Genomic DNA, 14974 nt, shown 5'->3' with positions numbered 1-14974 from the left:
CTAAGGAATAACATCAATACCACTAACATGTACATTGCACTAAGCAAAAGCCAAAACAAACAGAGATACCCCAGAAGGAGTCGAAGCAAAAGCAGAGCGAACAGGAACCAGCACATTTTTGTGGGCACTAAGTTCAAGTTCGCGCGCGCGCAAACTTGCTTAATCATTAAAAGAATGTAGTTCCCCATTTCGTAACTTCCGGTGACCTCAAGATAAAGTCCTCCCAATCAACTCTCGTTGAGCTTCATTTCAGAGAAGACTACTCAAAGATTAGACGCTAAAATCATGGCGAAACAAGTTCACATCATCTTGGCCGGGACAGTGCTTCTTTTCTTGCTGTGTGCAGACCAATCCTTTGGCAGTTTCTTCTCGTCGCTGCAATTTACTCGAGATTCGCTGATGGGTTTTTCTGGTGGCTCACAACGAACCGTGGATATTCTCACGCCGAAGAAGACAACGAAGAAGGTCATGAAGACTGTTGTCGTAGAACCAGAGAAAGAGGAAACAACATCAGTCAAAAAACCCATGAGTGTTTCCGAAAAAAGTGGAAGCTGGGGCAGTCGCGATAAGCTCCACCATCGGCATCGTCCTTATATAAAATACAGGCTAAGGACAACACAAATACCAGCTACAGAAACAGTGGTCACCTACCAGACAAAGCGCAAGGTTTACCGACAACGTTCGTCTCCGTCGAACAAGTTTCTGGAGGTACTTAACGATATTGAAAGAGCTGTAGCGAATGCCAACGCTTCAGGCATCCGTTATAGCGACCGTACCTTTGCTAAACAGAGAGCTCTTGTTGAGAGAGCCGTACGGAGCAAGAGTTATAAATACGCTCGACAGGTAAGCCATGTGATATTCTTCATTGCTTTCGGCTTAACTAGCAACTGCGCTACTACTTGGGCTATGGGAAGCGTACCTAAAAAAAATACTGCAGGAAGTGCCCAAAATCGTGAATATTCAGAAGATATTCAATCACAAGCAGATTGCTCTTCCTAATGTCGGTGTTTACGCTTCGGTCGAACAGCTAATAATTGCCTCGGCCTTTATCAAAGCATGAACAAGTGCAATTCCGTCTGAAGTACCCAGGTAATGGGAACCAGGGCAGAACTTAGCTTCTAGGTAGATTTTTAAGAAAGTGAATAATGAGAGACGCTAAAAATAAAAATAGGTAGGAATCACAGAGTTAGTCTGCATGCTAACACATGTCTGGCTGGCGAAACTAGAGCTGTGATATCAGATAACACACTGCCTCGTGTTTGACTTCCTGTTTTTCTCCCAATTGCGTGCTTCGCTCGAGCTCGCGAATTGGAGTTACGTCCGTCAAGCGTCGATTTCTCCAACGTGCGCTTCATGGAGAACTCTTTGATAGTAAAGTTTCATTATTCTTTAGGTCCTGGGACAGATCATGTATTTGCTCAGCACCAAGCCAGCACACTCAGACCGACTTAAGAGGAGCTCTCACAACGAAGGAAGGGAATTTCTTCAGAACCTTCGTCAAAGAGTTGGCAGTGATTCTTTTGATAGCTTCATGGCGGTTCAAGGAGATGTGTCCCTAATGTTTGTTATAGATGATACTGGAAGTATGAGCGATGAAATCCAGGCAACAAAAGACATTGCAATTGATATCATTAATCACCCGCGGGATTCTCCAATCATTACCTACATCCTATCACCTTTTAATGACCCGTATCCACCTGGTAAGTGAGTTAGAAACTACTGTTATGAATGTAGAAGGAGGGTTCAAATGTTGTTATCCATGCAGCAGAGTTGAGATCTGTGGCAAGCGCATTGAATAGCGATGACTAAGGGACGGATGAAGGTGGAGAGGAGAGATTCAAAGCGTTAATTTCCTTCCCGCATCGGTTTCAGCAAAGCCCGTAAACAAATAAGTACAGAAGAAAACAGAGCTGACAACTGAAAAATCTGCGGCTCAAAAGCGGGTAGGAGAAACGGGAGAGGATATAACCTAACACGCAGTACGAGTCCCCTAAAAACGACTGAGTGGGAGGCTAGAGAGGACAAAGAGTTAGGAGGGAGGCGAAAGAGAATCTCTTCTCTGTTTAGCAGATAAAGAAAATTATAAAAATGACAGCAGCACTGTCGAAATGCTTTGATGTTTTTGAATGAAACCAGGTTGCCAAATTTCACACTTCCGGTAGAATTTAATCCATCGTTCCAGCTTCCCACCGTTTCCGGGGTGGAAAAATTCTTCAGTCATCGCCTTCCTTCTCCCGCCCCCGCCACAACCAATCCTGTCGCGCCCCAGATATTAACCTAAAATATGTCTCACGAGAGATCCCAATTAGAGAGCTTGGCTTGCAGGCAATATTTCCTTATTTTCTCCTTAGGGGGAGGTAATTGGCCCCTTTCCAGGATCCATCTGTCACTAGGTTGCTCGTAAACTAGTAGGCTTTACTAACAGTTGAGGTCATAACTTGCTCAGGTGTACCTCCAGTGGTTGTCAAAGAGGAAAGCGAAGCCGGAGAATTTGTAGCAGCCATCAACAATTTGAGAGCCCATGGCGGAGGGGACTGCCCGGAGTACACGTTTAGGGGCATGTTAGAAGCCCTGTACCAGGACCCTGCATGGGGGTCCCCTATGTACGTGTTCACTGACGCAGGCCCAAAGGATGCAACGGAGTATGACATAGAGGAAGTGAAGGCTTTGGCAAGCGGTGATGAATATGGCGTGACAATCAACTTCTTCACAACAGGTACTCCTGCGTGACACAAGCGTGACAAATAATTACACGTCACATTATAACAAGTTTCACTCTTTCAGTGTTTCGTGGCCATCCCCCATATCTCCTAACCTTAAACAGGTTAGGAGAGGATGCAAAAGGAACGGCGCAGGGTGTGCAAAACACGCCATACCATTCGAGCGTTTGTGAAAAACTACAAAAGTTCTTTAATAAAAGAAGGGACGAAACGACAAAAAAGAAAACTACCAATATACTGTTGTTTTTAGTTTCCTTTACGTAGTTTCAGAATAAGTGACATTTGAAGGATAACATCAAGAAAAATTTTGCCCTGTTCGCACTGCGACGAAAAATTGCGTTTGGCGTTTGCAAAAAAATTGAAAATTTTATGATCACCAATTTTTCGCTTTTGTCATCCTGTTCGCACTTAAAGGGGAAGTATCACGGGGATTTTGATCTTTTGTGGTGAAAATGGTGCGATAACATCTTCACTTAGTTACAAAATATTTCTATAACATCAAAGGAAAAGAAATCAACTGAATTCCTGAAAGGAAAAACTCATCACCTGCTCCAGTGCATTTTGGGAACAAAAACGCGAGAACTTGAAAACAGTTAGCCTAATTTTTCTAAGGTTGCAGTCCATTTTAATCTAGTCCATTTGTGGCCAAAGACACTCATCGATAGTCTTAGTACACTGGGGTGACAATTTACAACAAATTTGAGCAAATACTTTTAGATCAGTTTCTGTTGATAACAAAACGTTTTGAAGCTTTTGATACAACACCAAATTCCCGTAATACTTCCCCTTTTTAAGGGCGCATTAAAATGCGCACAGCATTTTGAGTTTGTTGTTGTTGTTGTTGTTGCTGCTGTTGTTTCATTGTAAAGAAGACGTCAATTTTGACGCGTATCCAACGAGTGCGCAAAGTAAAGCTCTTAGGAGCGCCTTTTATTCATGACCGAGTGAGTGATGGCACAGGGTTCAAAAATTGACTACCCTCATATTTTGCTCAGACATACTCTATGATGAGTTAATAAACGTGGTGTATTTCTTATGTTCAGCTCTACTTTTGTTTTCCAGAAAATTACCAATAACTGTAACGGGCGCCGACCGTCACAAAATGGCGGAAATTAGTGCGTCGAGTAACAACACAAGAACTTCGCTCGTGTAAAGGGCAGAAGGAAGCACGGTTTTTTCAAATTGGTATATTTGTGTAAGAGTCATTGGCAAACGATTCAAGTCTAAAACCAGGATTGTTTACTAAACTGGGAATGCACGGCACGAGTTTGAAAATCACCAATATTTCATTGTTTAAAAATCTCATTTTGGAGCAGTTTTTCAATAAACATTTTTCCCATGCGGTATAACTCAGAAGCGCTTGAAATTAAGGCTGTGATTAGTGGAAATAGTCTTCTTTTCAAGGATATAAAAATTAGTCTGGGGCTCTTAACTTCTGCACGAAAAAACCATGCTCTATGTCGAGAAAATCACAAACTCCACTTGTCAACAAACACAAATAATCGAATTAGTCTCTGTTATCGGAGCCAATATTCCAAGCAAATCTTGCTGCTTAGCACCTATTTGATTAGAAGGTCAACATTACAAGTTTACCTTGCTAAAACAGTGGCTGTAGATTGGTTTTCATTCCTACTTTCTCTTCAAAATTACCATCTTCCCTCTGACAGCGAGTTTACGAAATCAACAACTATCTGAACGATACCTGGGTGGCTCTTGTACAAACATCGGCGCTTTTCTTCGCAGTTTCAATACACCATATCTGCTATCTTTCTCTAACGTACAACTGAGCTTGTTTCATCGTAAAAAAATGACCATTGAGCGAGATTTTTTTACTGAGCGACACTGTTGTTTTGACTTCTTCAATCCATGCATATCATTTGTATGTCACGCAATGACATATCACACTCCTTACAAGGAAGGCTTGGTTACCAATATTCCTTCAGGTGTTACACAAGTTTTGCGGATAAGGAAATAATTTTGGTTTGTTAAAAAAGACACTCTGTGATCTAAAATTCTTAAAACAAATGGAAAAAACGCCAAATAGAGCGAGATAGGTTAAGGAAGAAAGAACCACCGATCGACCGACAGACAAGCAGCCCGAACGGTAGAAAGAAAAAAAGAAAGAAAGAAAACGAACTTGTAAGCAAACAAAGGAAGAAATGAAGGAAATAAACAAATGTAAAATTTAGAAGAAGGAAAGTAGTAATAAAATAATGGGAAGGGAAAAGCGGGAGCGCTCAACACTAAAGAAAACCAAATTTAATAAGGTGAACCAATCCTAATGATATAATGACCATCGCGTCATTCAAAATTTTTAAACAAACAGATGATCGCGCAGCCACGTTGTCCTTCCGGATAACACATGAAATGGACATCAATTGCTCTTTTCAGAGGTTAGCTGGGGGACAGTGCTCCCAAGATAAACGAAGACGAGCAAAAGAAAAAAAGTGCCCTTATCCTCCCGTTGCTTTCATGCGGAAAAAGCATCTCAGCACACACACAGTCTGTCGGCGTAAGCGATGTTGAGTCGGAGATCAACTTAATTTTAGCACGGGCTTCAATTTTCACTGCACCTTGTGACATTTCGGGCATGACCATCTGTCCAGTTCATCCCTCCTCTTTGGGCATTGGGTGGTGGAGAGGTTCCCAACGATACCTTATCGAGCTACGCCAAAGGGAAATCGCGCAAGGCTGACCGCGGTATTAAGAAGGCGCTTTCGGAGACTATCTAAGACGTACCAGAGGCAACAGGTACAAATTTTCCCGTAAGGCAACGTAGTTTTGCTAATTCATGTTAGGGGAAGGTCAATATGAAATTTAAAAGTTGTGTCTTATTTTCAAACCGAGCGAAAAGCCGTAAGTTGGAAAAAAATTAACATATACTTGCAACAAGGAGCTCGCATTTTTAATAACTAGCCTGTTTTTGGTGTGCGATAATTTAATTACAATGTTTATCACGAACTTAAATTTTTTTTCCGTAAATGAAACCAACATGCTTATTTTCCTGGAAACCCAACTATAAATGCAACGCTTATGCTATTATTATTATTATTATTATTATTATTATTATTATTATTATTATTATTATTATTATTATTGATACTTTTTATAGCCGTAGCTACTAATCTGTGAAGAACTCCGTTAAGTTCTCTCAAATAAACTGAACTCTGACAGTTACACAATTTTGTAGTCTCATTATATTCCCTCAGAAGCCCTTCAGACTAATCGCTGGTACTGAGAGTGGTCATATCCAGGGCTCATTACAGTGGTTATTTTACATCTCCAAGTTGGAGACGGGGCCGCCATAAAAACTTCAACGTGGCCATCCGAACCATTTGAGGGTCTAACCTTCTTCTCTAAATATTTCTGACCATGAGTATGGGTGCGGCCGTGGTTAGAACCCTGCGGTGCTTAATATTATTCTAGAAACTTTTTGCTTGTTTTTTTTTTTATTTTCAGGAGCACAGTTATCCTAGTAATTATCGTTGCTTTGGGTAGGAATATGCCGTGGCTGTAAATTGCAATTAATCCGGATTCATCGGCCATATGGAACTGTGTAGCTCAAGCTAAGCCTAGCTGATGTTACAAAGGGCATTGAAAATGTTGTCCTTCTAAAGGACATTTGTTTGTCTTTTAGCATGTCACTGACACATCCGTTCATCGCAAACAGCCTTACATGAAAAAGATTCAGTCACTTTGTCTAGGCTGCATCTGCCAGCAATAAGATTCGTTTTCCGGGCTCTTATCTGCTTTTTGCTTTAAGTATGTTCTTCATTGGCCTTACAAGCTGAGTGCTAAAAGCATTGGTGGCATTTATACCACTGTTAGGCTAACCTTCAGGCAACACTTACACCACCGGCCCGTGTTACACTACCCGCCTTGAATAGCTTTCGCTAAACGCGGGAAGTGTACATCTGAATAATGTAAAAGATGATTTTAATAAATGGTTGATTTATTTGAGCGTAGCTTACATAAAGTGCGAACTTTCTTATCGTAAAGAAGTAATTGTAATTGCCTTTAAATGCGGTTCTCTTTTGTTGTTTTAGTCTCGTCGATAAAGTCAGGCAACCCCCCCCCCCCCCCCCCAGTGGTACCATTCTGTCCACTGCACGTGCACGATGTACAAAGCATCTGCTTGTAAAACATTTGTACTAAAAAATCCCATCCTAAAAGATAAAAAGCTGGTAACAGATTTAGTACCATGTCAGCTAGGGGATTTTAAGCTTGAAGTCGGACGCAGACAAACTGCCGCGGAAAAATGATAATCTGGTTGTTAATTTTGTTGGGTGTCCTGCGCACTCGGTCTCATTGCGTGACACATGATCGTCTCATTCTACAGACGATTCCCCTTATGTGCGTCTTCGGGCTGCAAAATTTCTTCTTCTGCGACTATAGATAATCGCATCATCGTTCTTAATCGTACAATTGAGTTACCTTATTTGCCATAGCTGTGTGGAGACTCAAATATGGTTGAATCTGTCAGGAACTGTAATGTTTCATGCAGGAGTCATACGTATGGTTGTTGATTACTTGTGCTTTGGTAAACATGGTCGAAGGGAAGATAACAATTTTGAAGGGAGAGTGGCGATGAAAAGCAATCTACAGCCACAAGTTTTGCAAGGTAAACTTGTAATGTTGACTTTCAAATCAAATACGGTGCTAAGCACTAAGATTTGCTTGGAATATTGGCTTCGATAACAGACTCTAATTCGATTTTTTGTGTTTGTTGACAAGTGGAGTTTGTGATTTTTCTCGACCGAGAGCGTGTTTTTTCCGTGCAGAAGTTAAGAGCCCCAGACTAATTTTTATATCCTTGAAAAGAAGATTATTTCCACTAATCACAGCCTTAATTTCAAGCGCTTCTGAGTTATACCGCATGGGAAAAACGGTTATTGAAAAACTGCTCCAAAATGAGATTTTTAAACAATGAAATATTGGTGATTTTTAAACTCTTGCCGTGCATTCCCAGTTAGGTAAACAATCCTGGTTTTAGACTTGAATCATTTGCCAATGACTCTTACACAAATATACCAATTTGAAAAAACCGTGCTTCCTTTTGCGCTTTACACGAGCGAAGTTCTTGTGTTGTTACTCGACGCACTAATTTCCGCCATTTTGTGACGGTCGGCGCCCGTTACAGTTTTTTGAGAATTTTCTTGAAAATACAGCCAGCTTTGAACAAAAAAAATATATCACGTTTGTTGGCTTATCATAGGGTATCTCTGAGCGAAATATGAAGATTTTGAATTTTTGAAGCATGTGCCACATTTTACTGATATCACGCGGTCTTCACAGACATTCTCTCTTAGTACCTTGCAACACCTTAAATCGTTTGTGTTATTGTTACTGTTGTCTCATTTAACCCTTTAGACCCTAACAGTGATCAGCATCAAATTTCTCCTTGTAATATCAATGCTTATTCACCCCTGAGTTCATGAGAATTAAAAATATGATCACAGTAAATTTCTCGATATTTAAATAACATCTCCCCGGTACTTTTAGAAGAAAATATGGGGACAAGATAGGGGAATTTGTTCTTTGATATTAGGGGTTAAAGGGTTAATTTATTTTTTATTAGCTTCCTGCCAGGGTAGCGAAGTACACCCAGCTTTTCGGGAGCTTGCAGAGTCAACTTCCGGTCAAGCCCTCGAACTCAAAGATCAATGGGAGCTGGAGAGCCTGGGCACTTTAACGGAAGGGGTGCTTGAGGGCGATAATGTTGTGAGTTTTGGATCAAACGTGCCAAACAGAAAAAAGCGGCGGGTTGGTCGAATTGCGAACAGTCGATATAGCATTCCAGTTGATGATTCCATGGAGAAAATGACCGTGACCGTTAGCACGACGCGGAATGCGGCAGGTTTGTGGCCTTTCTGCATTTAGTTGCGGTTTTGCTTGTATTTAGCATTTACTTGTATAGGTTAAGTATTTACAGAATCATATTACCTTGTATTTCAGTAAAAACGTTGTTTTAATGTTTATTTAATTTAGCTGTAGGATAAATTTCTGGCTATGCAAAGTTTTGCAGTACAGTATGTGCGATAAAAATAATAATAATAATAATAATAATAATAATAATAATAATAAATAATAATAATAATAATAATAATAGTAATAATAATAGTAATAACTTAATTAATAAATATATGCGTTATTGACCAAGTGTGAGGTCAAGATGGCTGGATGTTTGCCAAGTTTTTTTGTTGCGTTTTTGTGGTTAAACTTTCCGTGTCGAGCGAACGGGCAACGGATAATCCCGAGCGGGCAAGATAGCTCTATCTTGCCCTCTCGGGTGGCCAATCACGGCGCAGGATTTGACTCATCGTGCCAGCTCACGGAGCTGGCCAAATAAAAACATATTTTTACTGCAGTGTTAATTGGAGAAATTGTAATGTATTCAAAGAAAGATTAGAAACTCAACATAACTCACCGTTAAATTCCAACTTACTAGTTGCCTATTCACAAGGTATGGCAAAGAATCCCAACAGGAGAATTCCGTGATACAAATCCATCTGGCGAGTAGAGAGGGGACTTGGGTCCCTGATTCGCACGTGCTACGCAAATTTACACGCAAATGCATGCGATGTTCACATGAAACGCAAATGTAAACGCAAGCTCTAGGAATATCGTGGGCGCTTTCCATTCGACCAAAAATTCCTGAAATTCCGGGTTTGGGAGCGAATGGAACAGACATTTTCCGGAATTTCATTCCGAAATTTTGGGTGTACCTCGCGAGGTTGGCCTAAAATTCCAGAAAATTGCGTTCCATTCGACCATTCCTGCTCACGCCCAGTTTCTCAGAGCCCGAAAATCGAGGAAAATAGAGAGGTATCGTGCCCTCAAAGTAGTCGCGGACTCGGTTTACAGTCAACCCAGGTCACGCGTGAAGAGTATTTCCAAGAATGAAATGAACATTCGAATTTCTCTTTGTAATGTGCGACGTGTGAATGGAATGTTGGACATTTCTCTGGAAATCGTTCCGAAAAAGACGCATTAACTGAAAAAAAGATTCAAAATACTTGGAAAACAATTGTTATTCTTGAAATATCAATTTTGCAATGTAAAGAAAAATTCATAGCTTTATACCGTCAATAAGCTAGGGAAATTTATACGGGAACTCTGCAATCTCGTTGACGATTTTCGAAACTGACATGTAAATTTCCAAACTCCGTTCAAATTTCAAAAATATCGTTCACGCGTGACCTGGGTTGACTGTAAATTCCTACGCATGTAGGAGCTACCTACACTGAACAGCGTTATGTCGTCGTCCTGGTCCAATACTTTGCTTATTTCAACTTCATAGTCGTCGAGCAACTCTAAAGCAAGTAAAATAAACAAAGAGTCCGCCATTTTTTGATCCCCCTGTTTATTTGGTATTTTTCGCGCGAAAATTGGTACGTGATGGACTGGGACGGCTTGGTTCAAACCAACCGGAAAATACTGTTCCATTCGTCACATGGAATACTCGAAATTTCATTCCGAAATTTTTGGTCGAATGGAAAGCGCCCCGTGCCACGCAAGCGCATTTGGAATAGCTCGCCAAGATGAAGAACAGTGTTCATGCTTGCGTTAGCGATGTTCACACCCAAACGCAAGGAAATAAGAAAATTTTCTTTTTCTTGCGCTTTTCGTCGCACGTGGGAACGTCGCACGTACTTTGTTGTGGTACAGTTTAAGAAAATTAGCATTCAATGAGGTTCAATCCAATTAGCATTCAAGTTTAAGAAGGAGGGAGGAAGATCCTAGCACTAGGAAGATCCTAGAGGGCGGATTATCCTAGCGCCATATGTTTTCTCTATTCAGAGTACATGCAAAAAGTTGTACTTGGCCCTAAAACAAGGATCTTCCTAGAGATAGGAACTTCCTAGCTAAGAGATAGGAAGATCCTAGCACCTAGGGACAAAAAGAGCAAACATGGCGGCCGGCAGCCGGGCGTTCAGCTGCTCAAGGCCGACAGTTATTCTTCTTTTCCGTCTCCACTTGGTAACCACTTCGGCCGAAATTTCTGCGCGTAAAGTAAACGCAAAGTTTTGGCGCCTTCTCGGATCTTCCTAGTGCTAGGACCTTCCTCCCTCCACGTAAACAGCCCCTAACTCAAAATGGCACAGTAGGACATGGTAGGGGTTTAGTTCCCTATGATATCGTACGTATGCCCTTTAATAGAGCGGTCAACCGAAGCCGGATCATCGAGCAACTACGTTTCCCGGGTCAAGTGTCTGTTATACACTTACCATATTTTGAAATTATTTCGGTCTCTATAACCAAACACTGACATAAATTTAATGAACACTCAAGGACGGTGCTTGCTAATACCGAGGTGTTTTTGCGCGATTATGACTATGCGGGAAAAGCAGATATTAGCAAGGGCTATCGAAATCCAAAACAAAAATTGGGGGTAACCACGCATTTTTTAGAGATAATCAAGCAACAATTGTTCTAAAAAGCAGTAAAATACAAAGCAATGTATGGTGTTTTTTTTTCCAAATTGAAGCGTTATTATCTCTGAAAAATGCATGGCTACCCCCAATTTTCTTTTTGGATGCGAAAGGCTCTTGGTAAGTTCTGCTTTCTCCGCATAGTTTCAAGCCGCACAAACATATGCCTGTATTAGTAGGTACCACCCATAGGAACCCGAGTATCTTGAGATGCACAGAACGTATGCGCAGTAACAAAAGTAGGCACCATCCTTAAACGACCATTCGCAATATTTTCCTTGCCATTGCAGGTAAAGGAATCATCTTGAAAAACCCAGATGATGTGGTAATAACTTCTGGGAAACTTAGTCTTTCCCAGGTCTCCGTTTACCAGATCGAGAACCCCAAGAACGGAACCTGGACCCTAATCGTGTCGGGTAGTAATGGTGGACACGAGTTTTATGTCAAGTCAAGCAGCGCTACCAATATCGATTTCGAGGAGTACTTTTTAATCGCAGTGCCAGGACGCAGAGGGGGAATAGTTGAAGTCCCCATCTCAAATCCAGTAATTGGTAAGTTAGAATTGTTTTCAATTGAGTGTCGTAAGACCAAAACCAAATTAATTACTCTGGACAATGACATCAGACTCAATCAGCGCAATGAACCAATCAGAGCTCGAAACATGTTACTGGCACCAAGCGCGGGAAAACGCGTGCGACCAAGCCAGAGTTGGTTTTGTTTTGTTTCTCAATGGTTGAAAAAGTGGAGCGAGTTTTTCTAACCAATCACAGAGCGTGATAAAGAAAAACCAAAGCAAACACGCATTTCTTTCGACACTCCATTGAAAACCGCTCTATAGATCTCTCTGTCCTCAAATCATGACACCCTCATATATTGCTTAGCCCCCCTACCTCCCCCCAATCCTTTCTTGGACAATTCCTCGATCTGTAATAATTGTACCAAAAAACCTTTTTCAGTTCACCTAGCTATGACATGACTGTGAAAGAAAAGAGTAGTTATGTTTCAAGCGTATTAGATAAATGGTCACTGACGTTCCCTGATTTTCATATCGCTGACGATTGCTCAATTTTTTTGAAGGCTGGTTGTTCTATATGAACTGTGTCGTTGGGTTTAACCCCCCATTAATATTTTGTTTTTTCACTTGTCGTTTCTTTTAACATTAGCCAAATTATGATCTCTTGTGTTCGCGTATAAACCACAGCATATTAACCGACAAACCTGTAAAAGACGGATGATTTTTTTTCTGCCTTCGAAAGTGTTGGGGAGTGATGCGCATAAATGAAAAAGGAGAAAGTGGTGGGTCGATAGTTAAGTCGTTAAAGACGGTGCATACCAATAAAGAAGTATTTTTGTGCGGTTTATGACTTTGCGGGAAAAGCAGATCTTAGCAAGGGCTATTGAAATCCAAAAAGAAAATTAGGGGTAACCACGCATTTTTCAGAGATAATTAAGCAACAATTATTCTAAAAAGCAGTAAAATACAAAGTAAGTAATGCATGGCGTTTTCTTCCTAAATTGAAGCTTTATTAGCTCTGAAAAATGCATGGTTACCCCCAATTTTCTTTTTGGATACCAAGAGCACTTGCTATGTTCTGCCTCTCCGCGTAGTTTTAAACCGCGCAAAAATATCCCTGTATTACTAGGCACCACCCATAGGAAACCCAAGTATCTCTAGATGCGCAGAACGTATGCGAAGTAACAAAAGTAGGCACCGTCCTAAAAGGATTGGGTACTGCCCAACCCTCCTGCGCTTCCAAGAAATGGAAGCCGGTAACCTAAAACTAAGATGAGACATGTTTTCATTGGAGCAGGACCTTTCTACCTGTTGTGTTTCGCTATGTTAATCGTTTCATCGAATTTGGTTGTACATATGCTGCTTTTGGCTGTGTAACTTTGAAATTAGGTGAAAAAAATTCCAATTTTCTAGCGGGACATTGTCTCTTTTATCCTCCCACGGAGAATTGCTTGTATTGATCGATGAGGCACTAAGGAGAATGTGGACTCTGAAATTGACACTTAATCACGTATTTCTTTATTTGTTCTTCTTAAAGGAAAGTTGAATAATTTGGTTATTACTTTGGCTGGATCAGAAAAAGTCGACACCAGTTCCCTTCGCCTACAGCTCATAACCACTGAAGGAATCCACATCAGTGACGTCACCTTGCAGTCACGTGATAGCGTCCATTTCACTGCTAGCATCCTTCCTAGTAGGTCTTCGCGGGCCTTCAAGCTGAAGCTGAAAGGAACCACCCGTGAGGGTTATCCATTTGAGAGAATTTCCCGCCAAACCATTAAACCAACCACGGCTGTTCTGAGGGGCAAATACGCTAGCAACGATTACACCCTCCCTCTAAACAGAGTCACGTTCATCCATTTCCAGTTGTGCAACTTTGGTGACACCGAAGTTTTCAACGTGACTGTCGTGAAGGATAGACTGGGTTACGTTATGCCTTCACGCGTACGCCCAAAACGCGTAATCAAAGGCCGTTGCGTGACCATCTCCGTTCGCGTAAGAGCGACACGCCCTCAGGACGTCGACAAGACGGATTCGGTGTTTGTCATTGCTAAAGGGAAAGACTCGCATGTTCTTGTTTCACAGACCATACGATTGTTTGTTGTTTCTTGAAAATGTTTCCAAGTGTTTTAAGATTTTTTTTTTTTTTTCACCAAAAAAGTTAGAAAATAACTGAATCGTAAGAAGCACCGCTTCATCTGACTGTTGTTAACTTAGAAGCTATAAACTTAGAAGTTAAATTGCCTCACATACAGAGGGTAGAAAACAGTATAACAAAAGCTTGTTGTTCAATATATAGTTTTCTTTTAATGCGGTCGACGTAGGACTCGAAAGTTAGCTAGAGTAAGGTTGTACTTAAAAAAAAAGTATGTTGAACTGTTCTCAAAGAAAAGTAACGCTATTAAAATTGTTTTTTTTTAATGTCCATCCATCGTTTCATGTGGTTTGATGTGGTTTAATCATGAATAAGATGCGAGCTTAGAAATTGTGAGCACTCCTGTCAAAACTTTCACGATCTCTCTTTCACAGTTCCAAGATCTGATACTGTTAGTACAAGTTCACTCATAAGTTCTAGAACATGTTCTTCTTAGTTGGACTGTACGCTAACTGAAACATTCCGCTGTAACCTTAACAGTAACCTAGTCATCCAAGTTTAATGGCCCTAGCTCCCACGTAGGATGATTAGTGACAAGAGGGATTCTTCCCATATTTACAAGACCTTGTATTTGTGAGATTTTAAAGCACGAAGCTATGGTGTGGCTGAAAACCGTATGGAACACAGGCAAAATAACTTTTTCAACATTAAAGGAAAAGTATCACGCGAATTTGATGTCATTTCAAAACCCAAAAATGTTTGTCTGTCAACGGAAACGAAAAAGAAATTGTCTAGTTTTGTTATAAATTATCACTCCAGTGAAACAAAACTATCGATTAGTGCCTCTGGCCAGAGAAAGAATAGGGTCGGAATGGATTGAAACTTGTAAAATGATAGGCTATTCATTTATCACGGCAAGTTTCAGTTCTAACCCAACAAAGCAAAATTTCAGTGTTGGCCATAAAAATTACGACAAGCCAGCAAGAGGAAGATGTCGAAGAACAAAGCACGATCATCTGAGTGATTTTAGTTCTTTATTACAAGACGCAAGCATTGCTAGGGGAAGAAAACTGGCCTAAATTCAGTTTAATTCCATCCTGGCCATGCATCCGTAGTCAAAGACACTGTTTTTAATCTCAGAAAACCAGTATAGAGTAACGGAATAAATAGAGGATAGAGTATAGATAGTTTTGGGCAAAATAAATCATCATTT

The 14974-nt window shown here is 40.7% G+C and overlaps 1 protein-coding gene and 1 long non-coding RNA gene across 3 annotated transcripts in view; one reads left to right on the top strand and one right to left on the bottom strand.

Annotated features, from left to right (window-relative positions):
- LOC146478871 (uncharacterized) overlaps positions 1-14974 on the bottom strand; it is a 221721-nt gene that overhangs the window by 44053 nt on the left and 162694 nt on the right. The gene's annotated exons all lie outside the window — the stretch shown is intronic.
- LOC146478890 (uncharacterized) lies at positions 226-14085 on the top strand. Its single transcript, XM_085111617.1, has 6 exons — positions 226-843; positions 1394-1700; positions 2447-2716; positions 8299-8577; positions 11443-11703; positions 13204-14085. Exons 1-6 carry the CDS (start codon positions 286-288, stop codon positions 13776-13778), a joined length of 2250 nt encoding a protein of 749 aa, XP_084967743.1. The 5' UTR covers positions 226-285; the 3' UTR covers positions 13779-14085.

This window comes from Pavona decussata, unplaced genomic scaffold, assembly GCF_977016875.1.
Source record: "Pavona decussata unplaced genomic scaffold, jaPavDecu1.1 SCAFFOLD_62, whole genome shotgun sequence".
Classification (NCBI taxonomy): Eukaryota; Metazoa; Cnidaria; class Anthozoa; order Scleractinia; family Agariciidae; genus Pavona; species Pavona decussata.
The sequence above is the reverse complement of the archived record's forward strand: the minus strand, read 5'-3'. Positions and strand labels throughout refer to the sequence as shown.